This window comes from Anoplophora glabripennis, unplaced genomic scaffold (genome assembly GCF_000390285.2).
Source record: "Anoplophora glabripennis isolate ALB-LARVAE unplaced genomic scaffold, Agla_2.0 scaffold332, whole genome shotgun sequence".
Taxonomy (NCBI): Eukaryota; Metazoa; Arthropoda; class Insecta; order Coleoptera; family Cerambycidae; genus Anoplophora; species Anoplophora glabripennis.
Genome location: NW_019416706.1, coordinates 23,629 through 36,174, shown reverse-complemented (window position 1 = coordinate 36,174; position 12,546 = coordinate 23,629). Strand labels below are relative to the sequence as shown.

At 32.7% G+C, this 12,546-nt stretch overlaps 1 protein-coding gene across 1 annotated transcript; it reads left to right on the top strand.

Annotated features, from left to right (window-relative positions):
* The first annotated feature begins 777 nt into the window (after positions 1 to 777).
* Positions 778 to 5,025, top strand: LOC108910270 (tetra-peptide repeat homeobox protein 1-like). Its single transcript, XM_023455268.1, has 6 exons — positions 778 to 792; positions 1,714 to 1,798; positions 2,237 to 2,436; positions 4,196 to 4,430; positions 4,575 to 4,715; positions 4,790 to 5,025. The coding sequence occupies exons 1-6, from the start codon at positions 778 to 780 to the stop codon at positions 5,023 to 5,025; spliced, it is 912 nt and encodes a 303-aa protein (XP_023311036.1).
* Positions 5,026 to 12,546: the final 7,521 nt, after the last annotated feature.

Sequence of the window (12,546 nt, the reverse complement as noted above, 5' to 3'; positions counted from 1 at the left end):
AGATATCGATCAACGCAGTTCCCGGTGGGACATCCTGTATAGTCAAGCAGATTTAAAAAAAATATATTCAAAACGAAACAGAATTTTGCCACAAATAAATTATTTCTGACAAATTCTTAGTTGACATGGTGAAATAGGCCCATAGAGTTATAGAGTGTAAGCGAAATACTGAAGTTTGTTTAAAGTGTGAAGATGTTTAAAAAAATTAATATTCTAATTTTAAGCAATACATTGTTATATCTAATATCATTTTTTTCTCTGTTAAGCAGGAACTAGAAATAAATATCTGAAAAATTTAAAACATAATTTTAAAATATTTCGTTTTAATTAATTAATAAGACATGCATTAGGTACCGACAAGGGCATTAGTTCTTTTGAGGAGATATTAATTTTGTATTCATAAAATATTTGTGCATTAAATTTGTTTCTATTTACCATATTATTAGCTTAAATCTTTAAAAACAAGTTTAATGCTAGAAGACCATCATTTTAAACGTTTTACTGTCATCCACGTATGTACTCTGTGCAAATTTATCTAGTTCAGAATACTAATAATGTTAATTATTATTATTATTAAAATTTCAATAAAGGACAAGTCTAAAAGGATTATGTATTAAAAATATGAGAGGCAGATCATCTTACAGATTCACCGTGAAAGTATCGGTTTTGGGTGAGTGGAAGTTCAAATTTTTGGTGAGGTACCATCCTAGTCTAGTATATAAACCCGCCTCCCTAAATCTATTTCAGCATTAACAGTTTTGTCTCCTAAACAAAAACATGAGAGTTTTTGGGGTAAGTAAATAATATTGTTTTCCTTATCGAAACCATATTTTTTTAATGATTATTTCTATTACGATCCCATTTTTTTATTTAATTTCTACTTTATCACGTAATGTTTTATTTATTTGTAATGGCACCTAGTTATATGACAAATTTGAAAATTGTAACATTGCATCGTCACAATAACTATTTTCATTTTCTTATTCACTTCTATACTCATATTTTAGAAGATCTTATTCCCTTAAGAACATTTTACGAATATTTCTTAGTATTTTGCTTCGCGCATATTTTATTAGTTTTGATTAATTTTATCTCACATTATTAATTGTGTTTGGGCGCTCAATACTAGTTCTACTGAATAATCAATTGAAAACGAAAGTATGCCCAAATAGCACACACAGCTGACGCTCACTGGAATATGATTTCAAAAATATGTAAATTATACGATAAAATTAATAAACCAACTCACTATCCACTATTGTTAGCCTATCGAAATCAATTTTAATAATCCACGGAATATTTTAAATTTACATGCTAGAAATTAGACTATGGAAAAGTGTTACTTTTTACGGGTTTCTAAACAAGTCTATTTTTTTTTATAATTGTGAAAGAAAATATTGTACTTAATTACCTGAAATAGTACTGACTGCCATTATTACGTTGAATTATAAATATAAATACTGTAACCACATCGTTATTCTCGCAGTTACTTTATTTTTAATTAACACTGACTTGAAATACTTATCTAAATATTAATTACTATTATTAATTTGTTGTTTAAAAGTTACAGAAATAGTTGTATCAAGCAACAAATAATAAACTAATAAATTGGCAAACTTGTTTACTATCACCTGTGTTCTAATTTAATACTCAAACTGCTAATACTCGCATTATAATTTTGAGGGACGTAATCGCTTTATTCTAAACTTTCAGATAATATTCTTAGTACTAGCAGTCGCCTGTGTTGCAAAATGCGGCGAGGCAAATGAAAAGAAAACTGGAAAGCGTGGCATCATCGGTGGAGGTGCCATTGGAGGAGGTGGATATAGCGGGGGTGCTATTGGAGGAGGCGGATATGGCGGGGGTGCTATTGGAGGAGGCGGATATAGCGGAGGTGTCATTGGAGGAGGCGGATATAGCGGAGGTGGATATGGAGGCGGTGGAGGCATCTCCATTAGTGAAGGCTCCTCAATTGGAGGTGGATTTGGAGGTGGATACGAAGGCGGCTACGGTGGCGGCTATGGAGGTGGAATTGAAAGTAGCATTGGTGGAGGATCCATAGGTGGTCACGGAATTAGTCTTGGAGGAGGAGGAATTGGCGGTGGATATGGAGGAGGATATGGCGGAGGTATTGGAGGTGGATCCATAGGAGGTGGTCATGGACTAGGAGGAGGGTTCGGCGATGGTATAGGCATCGGCGGCGGTGGTCTCGGAGGTGGTTTTGGAGGTGGTTCAGGATTTGGGGGAGGTGCTGGATTTGGAGGAGGCGCTGGATTTGGAGGAGGTGCTGGATATGGCGGTGGCGGCGCTACCGTTTCTACTGTCAGTCAAACTGTTCCTGTACCAGTACCACAACCCTATCCAGTCAGCGTATCTAGACCTGTACCAGTTCCTATTCCTCAACCCATAGAAGTACCAGTGCCAAGACCTGTTAAGGTAAGTTTAATTCAACCTACATTAATGCTAAGATATTTAAATTGGTAAATATTTGCCACATTTTTTTTTCTTTTTTATTTCTTCGGTAGTGCTAGTAAACATACAGTTTCTTTTTCTGGAAATTTAAAATAGGCATTAAAAAAATGATTATAGTAATCAATCAGTCAAATAAAAGGGACCAATAGGCTCTAGTGCTATATTGCGAAATATTGCCGACTTTACTTTTGCCATTTAAGGTATTCAGTTAATCTCTCTGCTAACTGTTTCTTTAAAGTTAGGCGTTTCTAAATTTTTTTACGTATTTTTGGAAAATAATAGTGTACCTGGTATACATTTTGCAGGACTAGTGTGTTATTTTTGGGCTATAGATAATGAAACTTTCCTGTTAAAGAGACTTTTGATAATCTGCTACGAATTGGTAAATTGGCAGCAATGTTTAAGACATACAAACATATTTATTTTGTATTAGTTATACTAAATTTGTATCGACATTTTAATTACCTAGCCGGATGTCATATAAAAAATCATCCATTATGTGAATAGCTAAAATTGAAAAATTATAAAAATATAACTAACACATTACTTTGAAAGCTAAATTGAATTACTGATCTATAGCATTTTAATTCAGTAAAAACTAATTTTAATTGTAAGAAATAATAATTTTATGATACGCTTATGATATGCCGAAATAAAATAAAAATGAAGTGATTCATATTTCAGCAAAACATTTTTATTATAAAAACAGTGCACTGAAAATTACTTCATTTCTGATGGAATATTAAATGGAAAACTGAATGAAAATGTTAATTGATAACTAGTAATTACCATTCCATTTTAATTACCATGAATACTCGTATAAGAGAAACGAAAATATATCAAATAGGTATTTTAAAATTCATTTACATACTTTCCTAGAAATTTAGGTGCAACAAACACATTTTGATGAATGTGTAATTTATGGAGAACGTTTTACCATATAGTTTTATTATAATATGTGATTCTGCATACACATTTACATCCTACTTTCTCCATCTAATAAATTCGGATCAGTCCATATTGCTTTTTTATTTTGGAAGGTCAGCGATATAAACATGGTAGTTAAGAAAATGTAACTTTCAAATCTCGATTCAGGCACATCTGCTCTCCAAAGGTTTCACTTTTACTAGATAATTATAACAATTTGATTATCTTTTTATTGAGATTAAAATTGTTGCAGCAGTTAAGTATTTGTTATTAAATGATATCTAATGATATTTTATATACAATTTTATAGCACTTAAAGATATATTAGAGATTTATGAATCATATTCTGATGTAGATATCGATATATTTATATTTATTATCTTGAAATATATTGAAAAAAGCATAGCGTAAAATACATATAAAATGAATGGATACCTGGGAAGAAATTTATGTATGTACTCTAAAGCCCATGTAGAATCAGCAAAATGTTTCTAAAATGTTTCAAAACTGTTATTTAAGAAAACTTAACAATTATATGCGTTGGATTTTAAGACTACTTGAAGGACACTTGAAATATTCATGTTTATAAACAGAAACCCTTGAAATACTTCCACGCGATTCCATATAATTCATATAAGTTCATTATCTTTTATTTACTTATGTATTTATTTCCTCGCACTTTAATAATTCATCGGTCTTTTTTACAATGCATTATAAAGTTGCATGTAAATCAAAATATAAAAGAATGGAATCTTTCAGAAATATTTACAAAAAAAAACACATTGATATCTTTTAGGTGTCAGTGCCAGTACCACAACACGTCGAAGTACCAAGACCATATCCCGTCGTAGTTAGGCGGCCAGTACCAGTTCCAGTACCAACACCTGTCAGAGTACCAGTACCACAACCCTACAAAGTATCTGTCCCACAGCCTTACCCAGTATCTGTCCCTCAACCTATTCCAGTTAGAGTTCCACAAACTGTTGTAGTACCAGTAGCTCAACCAGTCGTAGTTGGAGGAGGTGGTGGAGGCATCGGAGGCGGTTTCGGAGGTGGTCTTGGAGGTGGTCTTGGAGGCGGTTACGGAGGAGGAATCGGTGGAGGATATGGAGGAGGATATGGGGGCGGAATCGGTGGAGGATACGGAGGCGGAATTGGCGGTGGTGGCATTGGAGGAGGACTAGGCGGTGGACACGAAATTGGCATTGGAGGAATTGGTGGTGGCTATGGAGGCGGATATGGCGGTTCTATTGGAAGTATTGGAGGAGGATCCATAGGAGGCGGCCATGGAATCGGACTAGGAAGTTCTCTTGGAGGTAATAACATAGATTAATAAAAAATAGTAACAAAAACAAATTAAAATTCTGGTAACAATTAATGTATTTTTCAGGTGGTCTGAAAGGTGGTTCCATATCTATTGGAGGAGGAGGACTTGATGGAGGATTCGGAGGAGGTCATGGAGGTGGACTTGGAGGAGGTTACGGTGGAGGATATGGAGGAGGAATTGGAGGAGGTTATAGTGGTGGTTACGGAGGAGGAATTGGAAGTGGAATCTCTCTTGGTTCCAAGGGAGGTTTGGGATCTATCGGTGGCATCGGTGGAAGTTCAGGCGGCTACAAATATTAGGAAAACTGAAGACTGCTCATGCTCATAAGCATCAAACTATCATCTATCTCACTGTTTTTTTATCATTTCTTTATTGTTAATGTGATATGATTTTAAGTATTGTTACATATGTTTAATCAAATACCGTTGTGTTTTATGTAATTTAATCATTGAATAAATTTTTATTGAATTTAAATTTTTTGTTTTTTGGTTTTCATTAAAAGCGGTTAATCCGCATTTTGCATCGGCAAACAAATTAAAAATATGGTGTCTTAAAATTGACGCCGGTCTTTCTGGAATTTGATTAAGGGGAGAAAACAAATCTAAAATCAAGAGTGAAACATTTTTCCGATTGTTTTTCTTTTATGAGTAATGACCTCAGTTTTGAGACAAAAAAATGGATTTTCTCTTATTTAGTTTTTTGAATAATTTTTTTGAATAATAATCGAAAAATTTTCCACTCTTGAATTTCGATTTAATACAGAACAACCAAATTTTGTAAATATATTTATTTTATTGACGTCCTTAGCTGGTAGAAACTTGAAGTGACCGGCATCTCAAGAAGGGGTGGTTCAGGGGTAGGTCACTTACAATTTTATGAATTTTTTCAACCCTAACTTAATTTACAGTTAAGGTCTACCAGTTTCACAGCAAATTTAATTTTACACTTTTTTTATTGTCATTTTTTCGAGAAACCGTCCGTTTTTGAGAAAATTACGATTTTGTGATAAGGGTCAAAACCGATTAAATCGAGCAAAAATAATATGTGGTTTTATAATTGCGGGTAGGCTGTGCTACTGGTGCTCTTCAATTGCTCTGTTGCTACGACGTCATTGTTGTTAAATCTGACGTTGCATAAATGTATTTATTCGTTTAACAAATTAAATTTAACAATTCCTTGTACATCTTGTTTTTGTTTGTCGTTTATTGGTAAAAATAGGAAGAAAATTTTCATCTAATGAGCAAGTTGATATGCTGTTAGTATTAGGGTTTTGCGAAGGTAATTGCTACATAAGTGTAGAGGAATACCGAAAAAGATATCCTAATCGTATTATTTCAAATCGTCAAACATGTTGAACAAGGAGCTCGGGAAACGGGTTCTCTTTGCCGCCGAAGAAATGTTGGAGGAATACATAGTGAATGCACGAAATGAGGAGCACGTTTTAGGCAGTATTGAAAATGATCCCCAAATCAGTACCAGAAGAATATCCCGGTAATTTAACATAACAATGTCCACGGTCCATCGAATTATCTGCTGCATCTGTATCATTTTCAAAAATCATATAAAAAATTTACCGCGAGACCTCGAGCCAAGAATGATTTTCTGTAATTTCATTCTATATCAGAACATTGGTTTCCACGGGATTATTCTTTTCACGAATGCAGCTGGCTTTACACTGAGAGGGATTATAAATAAATATGCATAACAGTCGTGAATATTCGGATTAAAATGGACATGCTACAGTAACCCATCATTACCAAAGAGAGTTTCGAATAAATGTGTGGGCAGGTATTATTGGGCGATATTTGGTTGGTCCAGTTATTTTACCAAACCGCTTAAACGGCGGCACTTATTTGGATTTTTTACAAAATACTTTACAATTACCCGTGAAATGCGATTTATGCACGATGGTGCAGTTTTAGTATGGATGTTCAGGAATTTTTAAACCAACAGTTTCCAAATCGATGGATAGGTCGTGGAAACAACTGCCCTTAACACTGCCCACCACGATCGCCCTATTTAAATAAATGTGACTTTTTTCTTTGGGAGACTAAAAAAATTTGCATATTCGACTGAGGAAGATTCATGGAACCGCATCAATAATAAATGCACCATTAAACAAAATAACATTTTATGATTGAATAAAATAGACCTCTACTTTCGGCAAAGGATTCATGTCTGTTTACGAGAAAATGGGAGCCGTTTTGAACAGCATCTGTTAATTTTTTTACTATTACTTAGTTAGTTTCATAGAAATAGTAGTTTGTTAAATTTTGCGTTGAACGAAATGAATGAATACTTTATAATAAAACGACAACGTTTTATTTCTTGTTTGCAAAAAATCTTCCAATTCCGAATACCGACAGATTTAATCACGGCCTACTATTAAAAGTTGTTCCAAAAAATTCCTGGTCTAGAGTACCTTGGTACCAATTTTATTTACTGCATGCATGTCTAAATTAAGTTCTAGATACTAAAACCCACTTTTGTAACCTAGGTTTAAACTCGAACTGAAGTTTAACTTACAGATTTGAGACATTCCATTGTTTATCTTTTAAATCTAAAAGTTAAACTTCAGTTCGGGTTTAAACCTAGGTTATAAAAGTGGGCCTTAAAGCAGTAGTAGCAATTATAAAACAACATATTTTTGTTCGATTGAATCGGTTTTGACTCCTATCACAAAATCGTAATTTTCTCAAATACGGACGGTTTCTTGAAAAATTGACAAGAATAAAAAAATGTAAAATTGAATTTGCTATTATACCATAATTGTAAATTAAGTTAGGGTTGAAAAAGTTCATAAAATTTTAAGGGTGACCCACCGCTAAACCACCGGCCACTTCAAGTTTCTACCAGCTAAGAACGTCAATAAAATAAATATATTTACAAAATTTGTTTGTTCTGTGTTAAGGCAATGCTGAAATACCGAGCTTTTTCGATTTTTTTAAGACATTTTCTGAGGCTAATATCTCCGCAACCGTAGGTAGATCTGAGAAAGAACATTCATATGAAAAATCAACTTGTTTTGATGTCCCCTGCACACACCTGTCTATGTTCAGTGAGTTGTGAATCACCCTGTATTATGTACACGGTGTTTGGAAAAGTTGGTACAAAATTTAAGGGGGTGAAAGTAGAGCCAAAAATAGTAAAAAAAATTCCTATAAACATTGGTCCTCCGGAGCACCGTTACCGAGATATGGCCCTCCAAAGGCGTCTTATCATTTGGATATTTTTTAAAATAACTTTCTTTCTGATTAAGATAACGGAATGAAAATTGTAGGTAATAATTATTATACCACAAGGGTCTTTAACTACCATAAGTTTCATCAAAATTTTGTTATAAATAAGGATAGTTTTGTAATTACTCTTAACAGAAATTTTTCGAATTTTTTTTTATTCCTTTGAATTATCAAGCAAATAATATTATTTTTTAATGAATTGGACTTTTTTAAAGCCACATCTCAGTAACGGTGCTCCGGAGGACCAATGTTTATAGGAACTTTTTATACTATTTTTGGCTCTACTTTAACTCCCTTAAATTTTGTACAAACTTTTCCAAACACAGTGTCCCGTGACTCGATGGTCTGATAAGGTTGTTCCTTGGACAATTTTAAGTTTAAGTGCCTTATATGCTTTGCCCAAAAGTCAATAGTTAAGGAGTTACGGGCAATATTAAATTTAACAGTAAATAAATCTGGTAGGCCATGTAATTGTTTTCTCATATTGTTATGGTGACATTGTTTGTTCTTTTACGTTGTAATTTTAAGATTAATTTGACATGGCTACGTTTTCAAATCGCCACTTTATTTACGGATTCTGTGACGAAAATGCGAGAGCGTCTGTGCGGGAATATCATCGGATGCTTCCTGATCGAAGAATACCTAATAAGCAAATGTTTATCAATGTACATCGTCAGTTGACAGAAACAGGTATGTTTCCTGAAGCTACTGCAGAACATCCCGTGCAGCAAGAACTTGCCGAAGAAGCTATTCTTAACATGATCGAAAATAGCCCCTCTATACGAAGAATATCTAATCATGTTCATGTTAGTCTAATGAAAGTGTGGAGAACATTACACAATTTTGGTATGTACCCATAACACATACAATCTGTTCAACATTTACAACCAACAGACACACCCACAGCTTTGTGGACAAATTATGTTTCCGGATGAAGCCACGTTTAATAGAGATGGAATTACGAATACAGAAATCATATTCATGGGCACTTGAGACCCCTTTGGAAATCAGGGAAACGTATTTTCAACATCGCTTTTCGGTGAATATTTGGTGTGGTGTTCTTAATAACCGTCTTATTGGGCCATTTTATTGTTCATCCATTTGAAACATGTTACTGTTTTGTTGATATTTGTTAATTACTTCCACAATAAATTTCACTTTTAGCAAAGCAAAAGGTAACAAGTTACATGTGAATGGGGTTTCGCGCGGAAATTGTGGAACAAAAAGGGTTTTACAATTTTTTTAATATCTAATTGTAAAAGCCCGTGTTATTCCTTCTCTCAGGGAATAAAATGTAAGTTCTTTTACTTTTAATTCCTCTCTACAAATTAACTTTCATTAATACAACTGGTTGCCAAAGTTATTTGATAACTCTTACAGAATAACATAGTGTCTAAGTCTCATATTTCAAAAATGTGTTAAATAGACTTGCCCGTTTGCACCGTAGTGTTTATTCCAGGATTAAATCTGAACTTGGATTAAAATATAACATTTTGTTTGCACCGTTTCAAATTTATGTATTAATCTAGGATTAATTTAAACCCTCAAATTTGACCGCTTAAACTTGGATTATTGAGAAAACATAAATTGACCCTATTGACAGTACTTAGCTGCTAGTTATAATTTGTTTAAATAGGTATTTCTTCCTTTTTCCTGTAGACTGTGAATGAGTGAGTGGTGTTAAGACATCATTGAGAACTTTGAAATGGATTCAGATTCTGACTTTGATGTATTGGATGATTTTGATATTCACTAAATTATAGACTGGATTTTCCAGACAAATATATTGTTATGGGTAAAATATGTATGTGTATGTATGGAATTTGTTTGTGTAATTAATATAATAATGATCTTGTGTATATGTTTATGCTGTAATTTAGGTTGTCAATTATACCCTGGCTAGCTTTCGACCCTTCTCAGTAATGAGTTCTAGTGAGGTACAAACTCTGCAGGAAACCAAACAACACACCACACTAAACAAAAGACATTATTCAGAAGTTAATTTATTTATTAGATTCTTTTTTTTTTTGTATATAACAATCAAAAAATAACTGTGAAATGTCAGGCACAATTTAAGGAATATTTGGAATTATCCTATAGCTCTTTTGTGATACTTTGAGAAATTTTTTATTTAGTTGTATTTAAATCGATTTATTATACTGTATTGTTGGTTGCCTATAGCTTAAGCGATAAATTTTGATCTAAGATTTCTTTCTCAATGTGTTACTGTGTTTACTTCAAATCTTAATATCTATCAAATTTTAATATGGCCAAATTTTTATAATTATTCAAATAGTGAAGTTAAATTTATTTAATATCAATCAGGAAAGAAGATTTTGTTTATATCGAATTTATTTTCAGGAAATACTAAGTACTTGAATTTTGTTATTATTATTCTATAGATTTTTCTATGACTTTTTAGATTGTATTTTTCAATCTCTTTTGCTTTATCTCTTTATCTTATACGATTTTGTGATTCTTTGTGCACAAAGTTACCTCTACGTATATCTTGTTGAATTTTATTGTCGAAGTCTTATACTCGGCCTGGATATCGTCCTGGAATCCTCGTCTTCCTGCAGTTAATGGATAGCTGGAACCTGCTGCTTACTTTATGCGTCTGGAATCTCGTTGTGGAATCCACGTTTTCTTGATATTGATGGATAGCCGGAACCTGCTGCTTACTTTATTTGTCTGGAATCTCGTCCTGGAATCCTCGTTTTCTTGATATTGATGGATATCCGAAACCTGCTGCTTACTTTATTCGTCTTGAATCTCGTTCCTGGAATCTTCTAGGAATCCTATTTAAGAGACTGGACTTTTGAGTCTTTTTCTTGGTTCAACTTTAAATTTTCTTTCTACTGGTTGACTAACTTTAATTATCTTACTCTTTTCCACTATAATTATTTCTATTTATCTGGGTGTTTCCCACTTTACTTTTTAACACCTCTCTCTGACAAATTCTTTCGTAACTAATCAATAATCTCTAAATTTTTATTTTTCCTACTCTCTTGATTTTTTCTTCCTTGTTAGGGTCTTTTCACATATATGCCTGTTCTTTTAAATGCCGTTTTCTTTTTCCACTCCACTTCACTTTATAATTTACAATTTTACAATCATATTCCAATTTATTTACAAAAATTTTAACTTATATTTCAAAATATTTCTATATTTGTATTTGAATTTCATATGTAATATTTTATGACTTGTAAATCCAACTTTATTTTGACATTTCACTGACATTATCATACTATTGATATATAAAATTTTACTTTAGACATTAATATTTCTTGATACTTATTTTTCTTACTCTTAATACTACTATTAAATAAAACTATGATATTTTGGCTTTCGTTTGCTATATGTCACTTGCTGTTACTAATTAATTTTAATTATGTTTTTCCAATAATACCTTTGGCATGTACGCTATTTGACCAAAATGATAATGTTTTTTATACTTAAAACTTTGAAATTTATTCTGCTCTAATAATACGACTCTCCGATAATAACTCACAATAACCTATTTAATACTAACAATTTTTTTTATTTCAAATATTTTTTCTAAGTTTTACAACAATTATTTCAACCTTTCTCTTCACCGTGTTGTAGGTATTCAAGTAAAATTTTAATTTAACTTATAAATTGCTATCAATAATCTAATTTCATCTCAATATATTAGAAATGATCTATTTCATAATCTACACAATATGACTTTTTTCCGCAGATTTAGGTTGACAAAAGAGACCACATTATATCTGCTAACTTTAATTGAAGAGTAGTTAGAATATCCAAGTGACATGCACGTTTCACGAACACGTCGGCTTGAACACGATGCAATTGGCTATCAGAATTATGGAGTTATAAAAAGCTTTTATTCTTAATATGATTTTGTATTTCTAGGAATAATAGTGTATCTCCTATCCAACAATTGCTGACTCCTCTTCGATTCTATGCTTGCGCTGGTCATTTGTCTGCCATTGCAGACTTTTCAGGGATGGACATATCAACAGTCTTCAGAATAATTGTACGAGTATCAATTGCAATAGCTCGGTTTTGTCAGAGATACATAAAAATGTATTTAATTGTAATTAGACGACATCATAAGGAGGTTAGTTCTAGATTTAAGATAAGGTAAGTTCATAGAGGGTCTAAGAAGTTTGACAGCAATTTTAGCTCGAATTTTAGTAATTATGAATCTTTTAAAACTGGAACTTAATTTTCAAGCAAATTATGAATTTGAAAAATATGTAAGTACCCAAAGATTAACGTCGTCCAAATAATCATACGTATTAAAAATAATTTAGGTACTTTCCAAAAACCAAAATTCAGTAATTTTTAAACGCACAAGTACAAAACAAACTACAACATATGCTCAAAATGCTCACCACCATTTTCGATGCACACACGACACCTTCGAATCCAATTTTCGCGCACTCGCTGGAAAACGCCCCAAGAAAAGGAAATAGTGGTACACAAAAAACACTTAAACATGGTCCAGTTCCAGATAGCAACTGAATTGCGTTTTGCTGGACAGCTTAGTACCCGGCAATATTATCAGTTAATAATAATAAATTCTTAACATGA

What these genes read in the sequence shown, in the direction of transcription:
- LOC108910270 (XM_023455268.1), top strand. An exon ending in TGGAAAGCGTGGCATCATCG is followed by an intron (nt 1,799 to 2,236) that starts GTGGAGGTGCCA and finishes GAGGTGGTTCAG; the next exon opens with GATTTGGGGGAGGTGCTGGA. An exon ending in ACTAGGAAGTTCTCTTGGAG is followed by an intron (nt 4,716 to 4,789) that starts GTAATAACATAG and finishes TGTATTTTTCAG; the next exon opens with GTGGTCTGAAAGGTGGTTCC.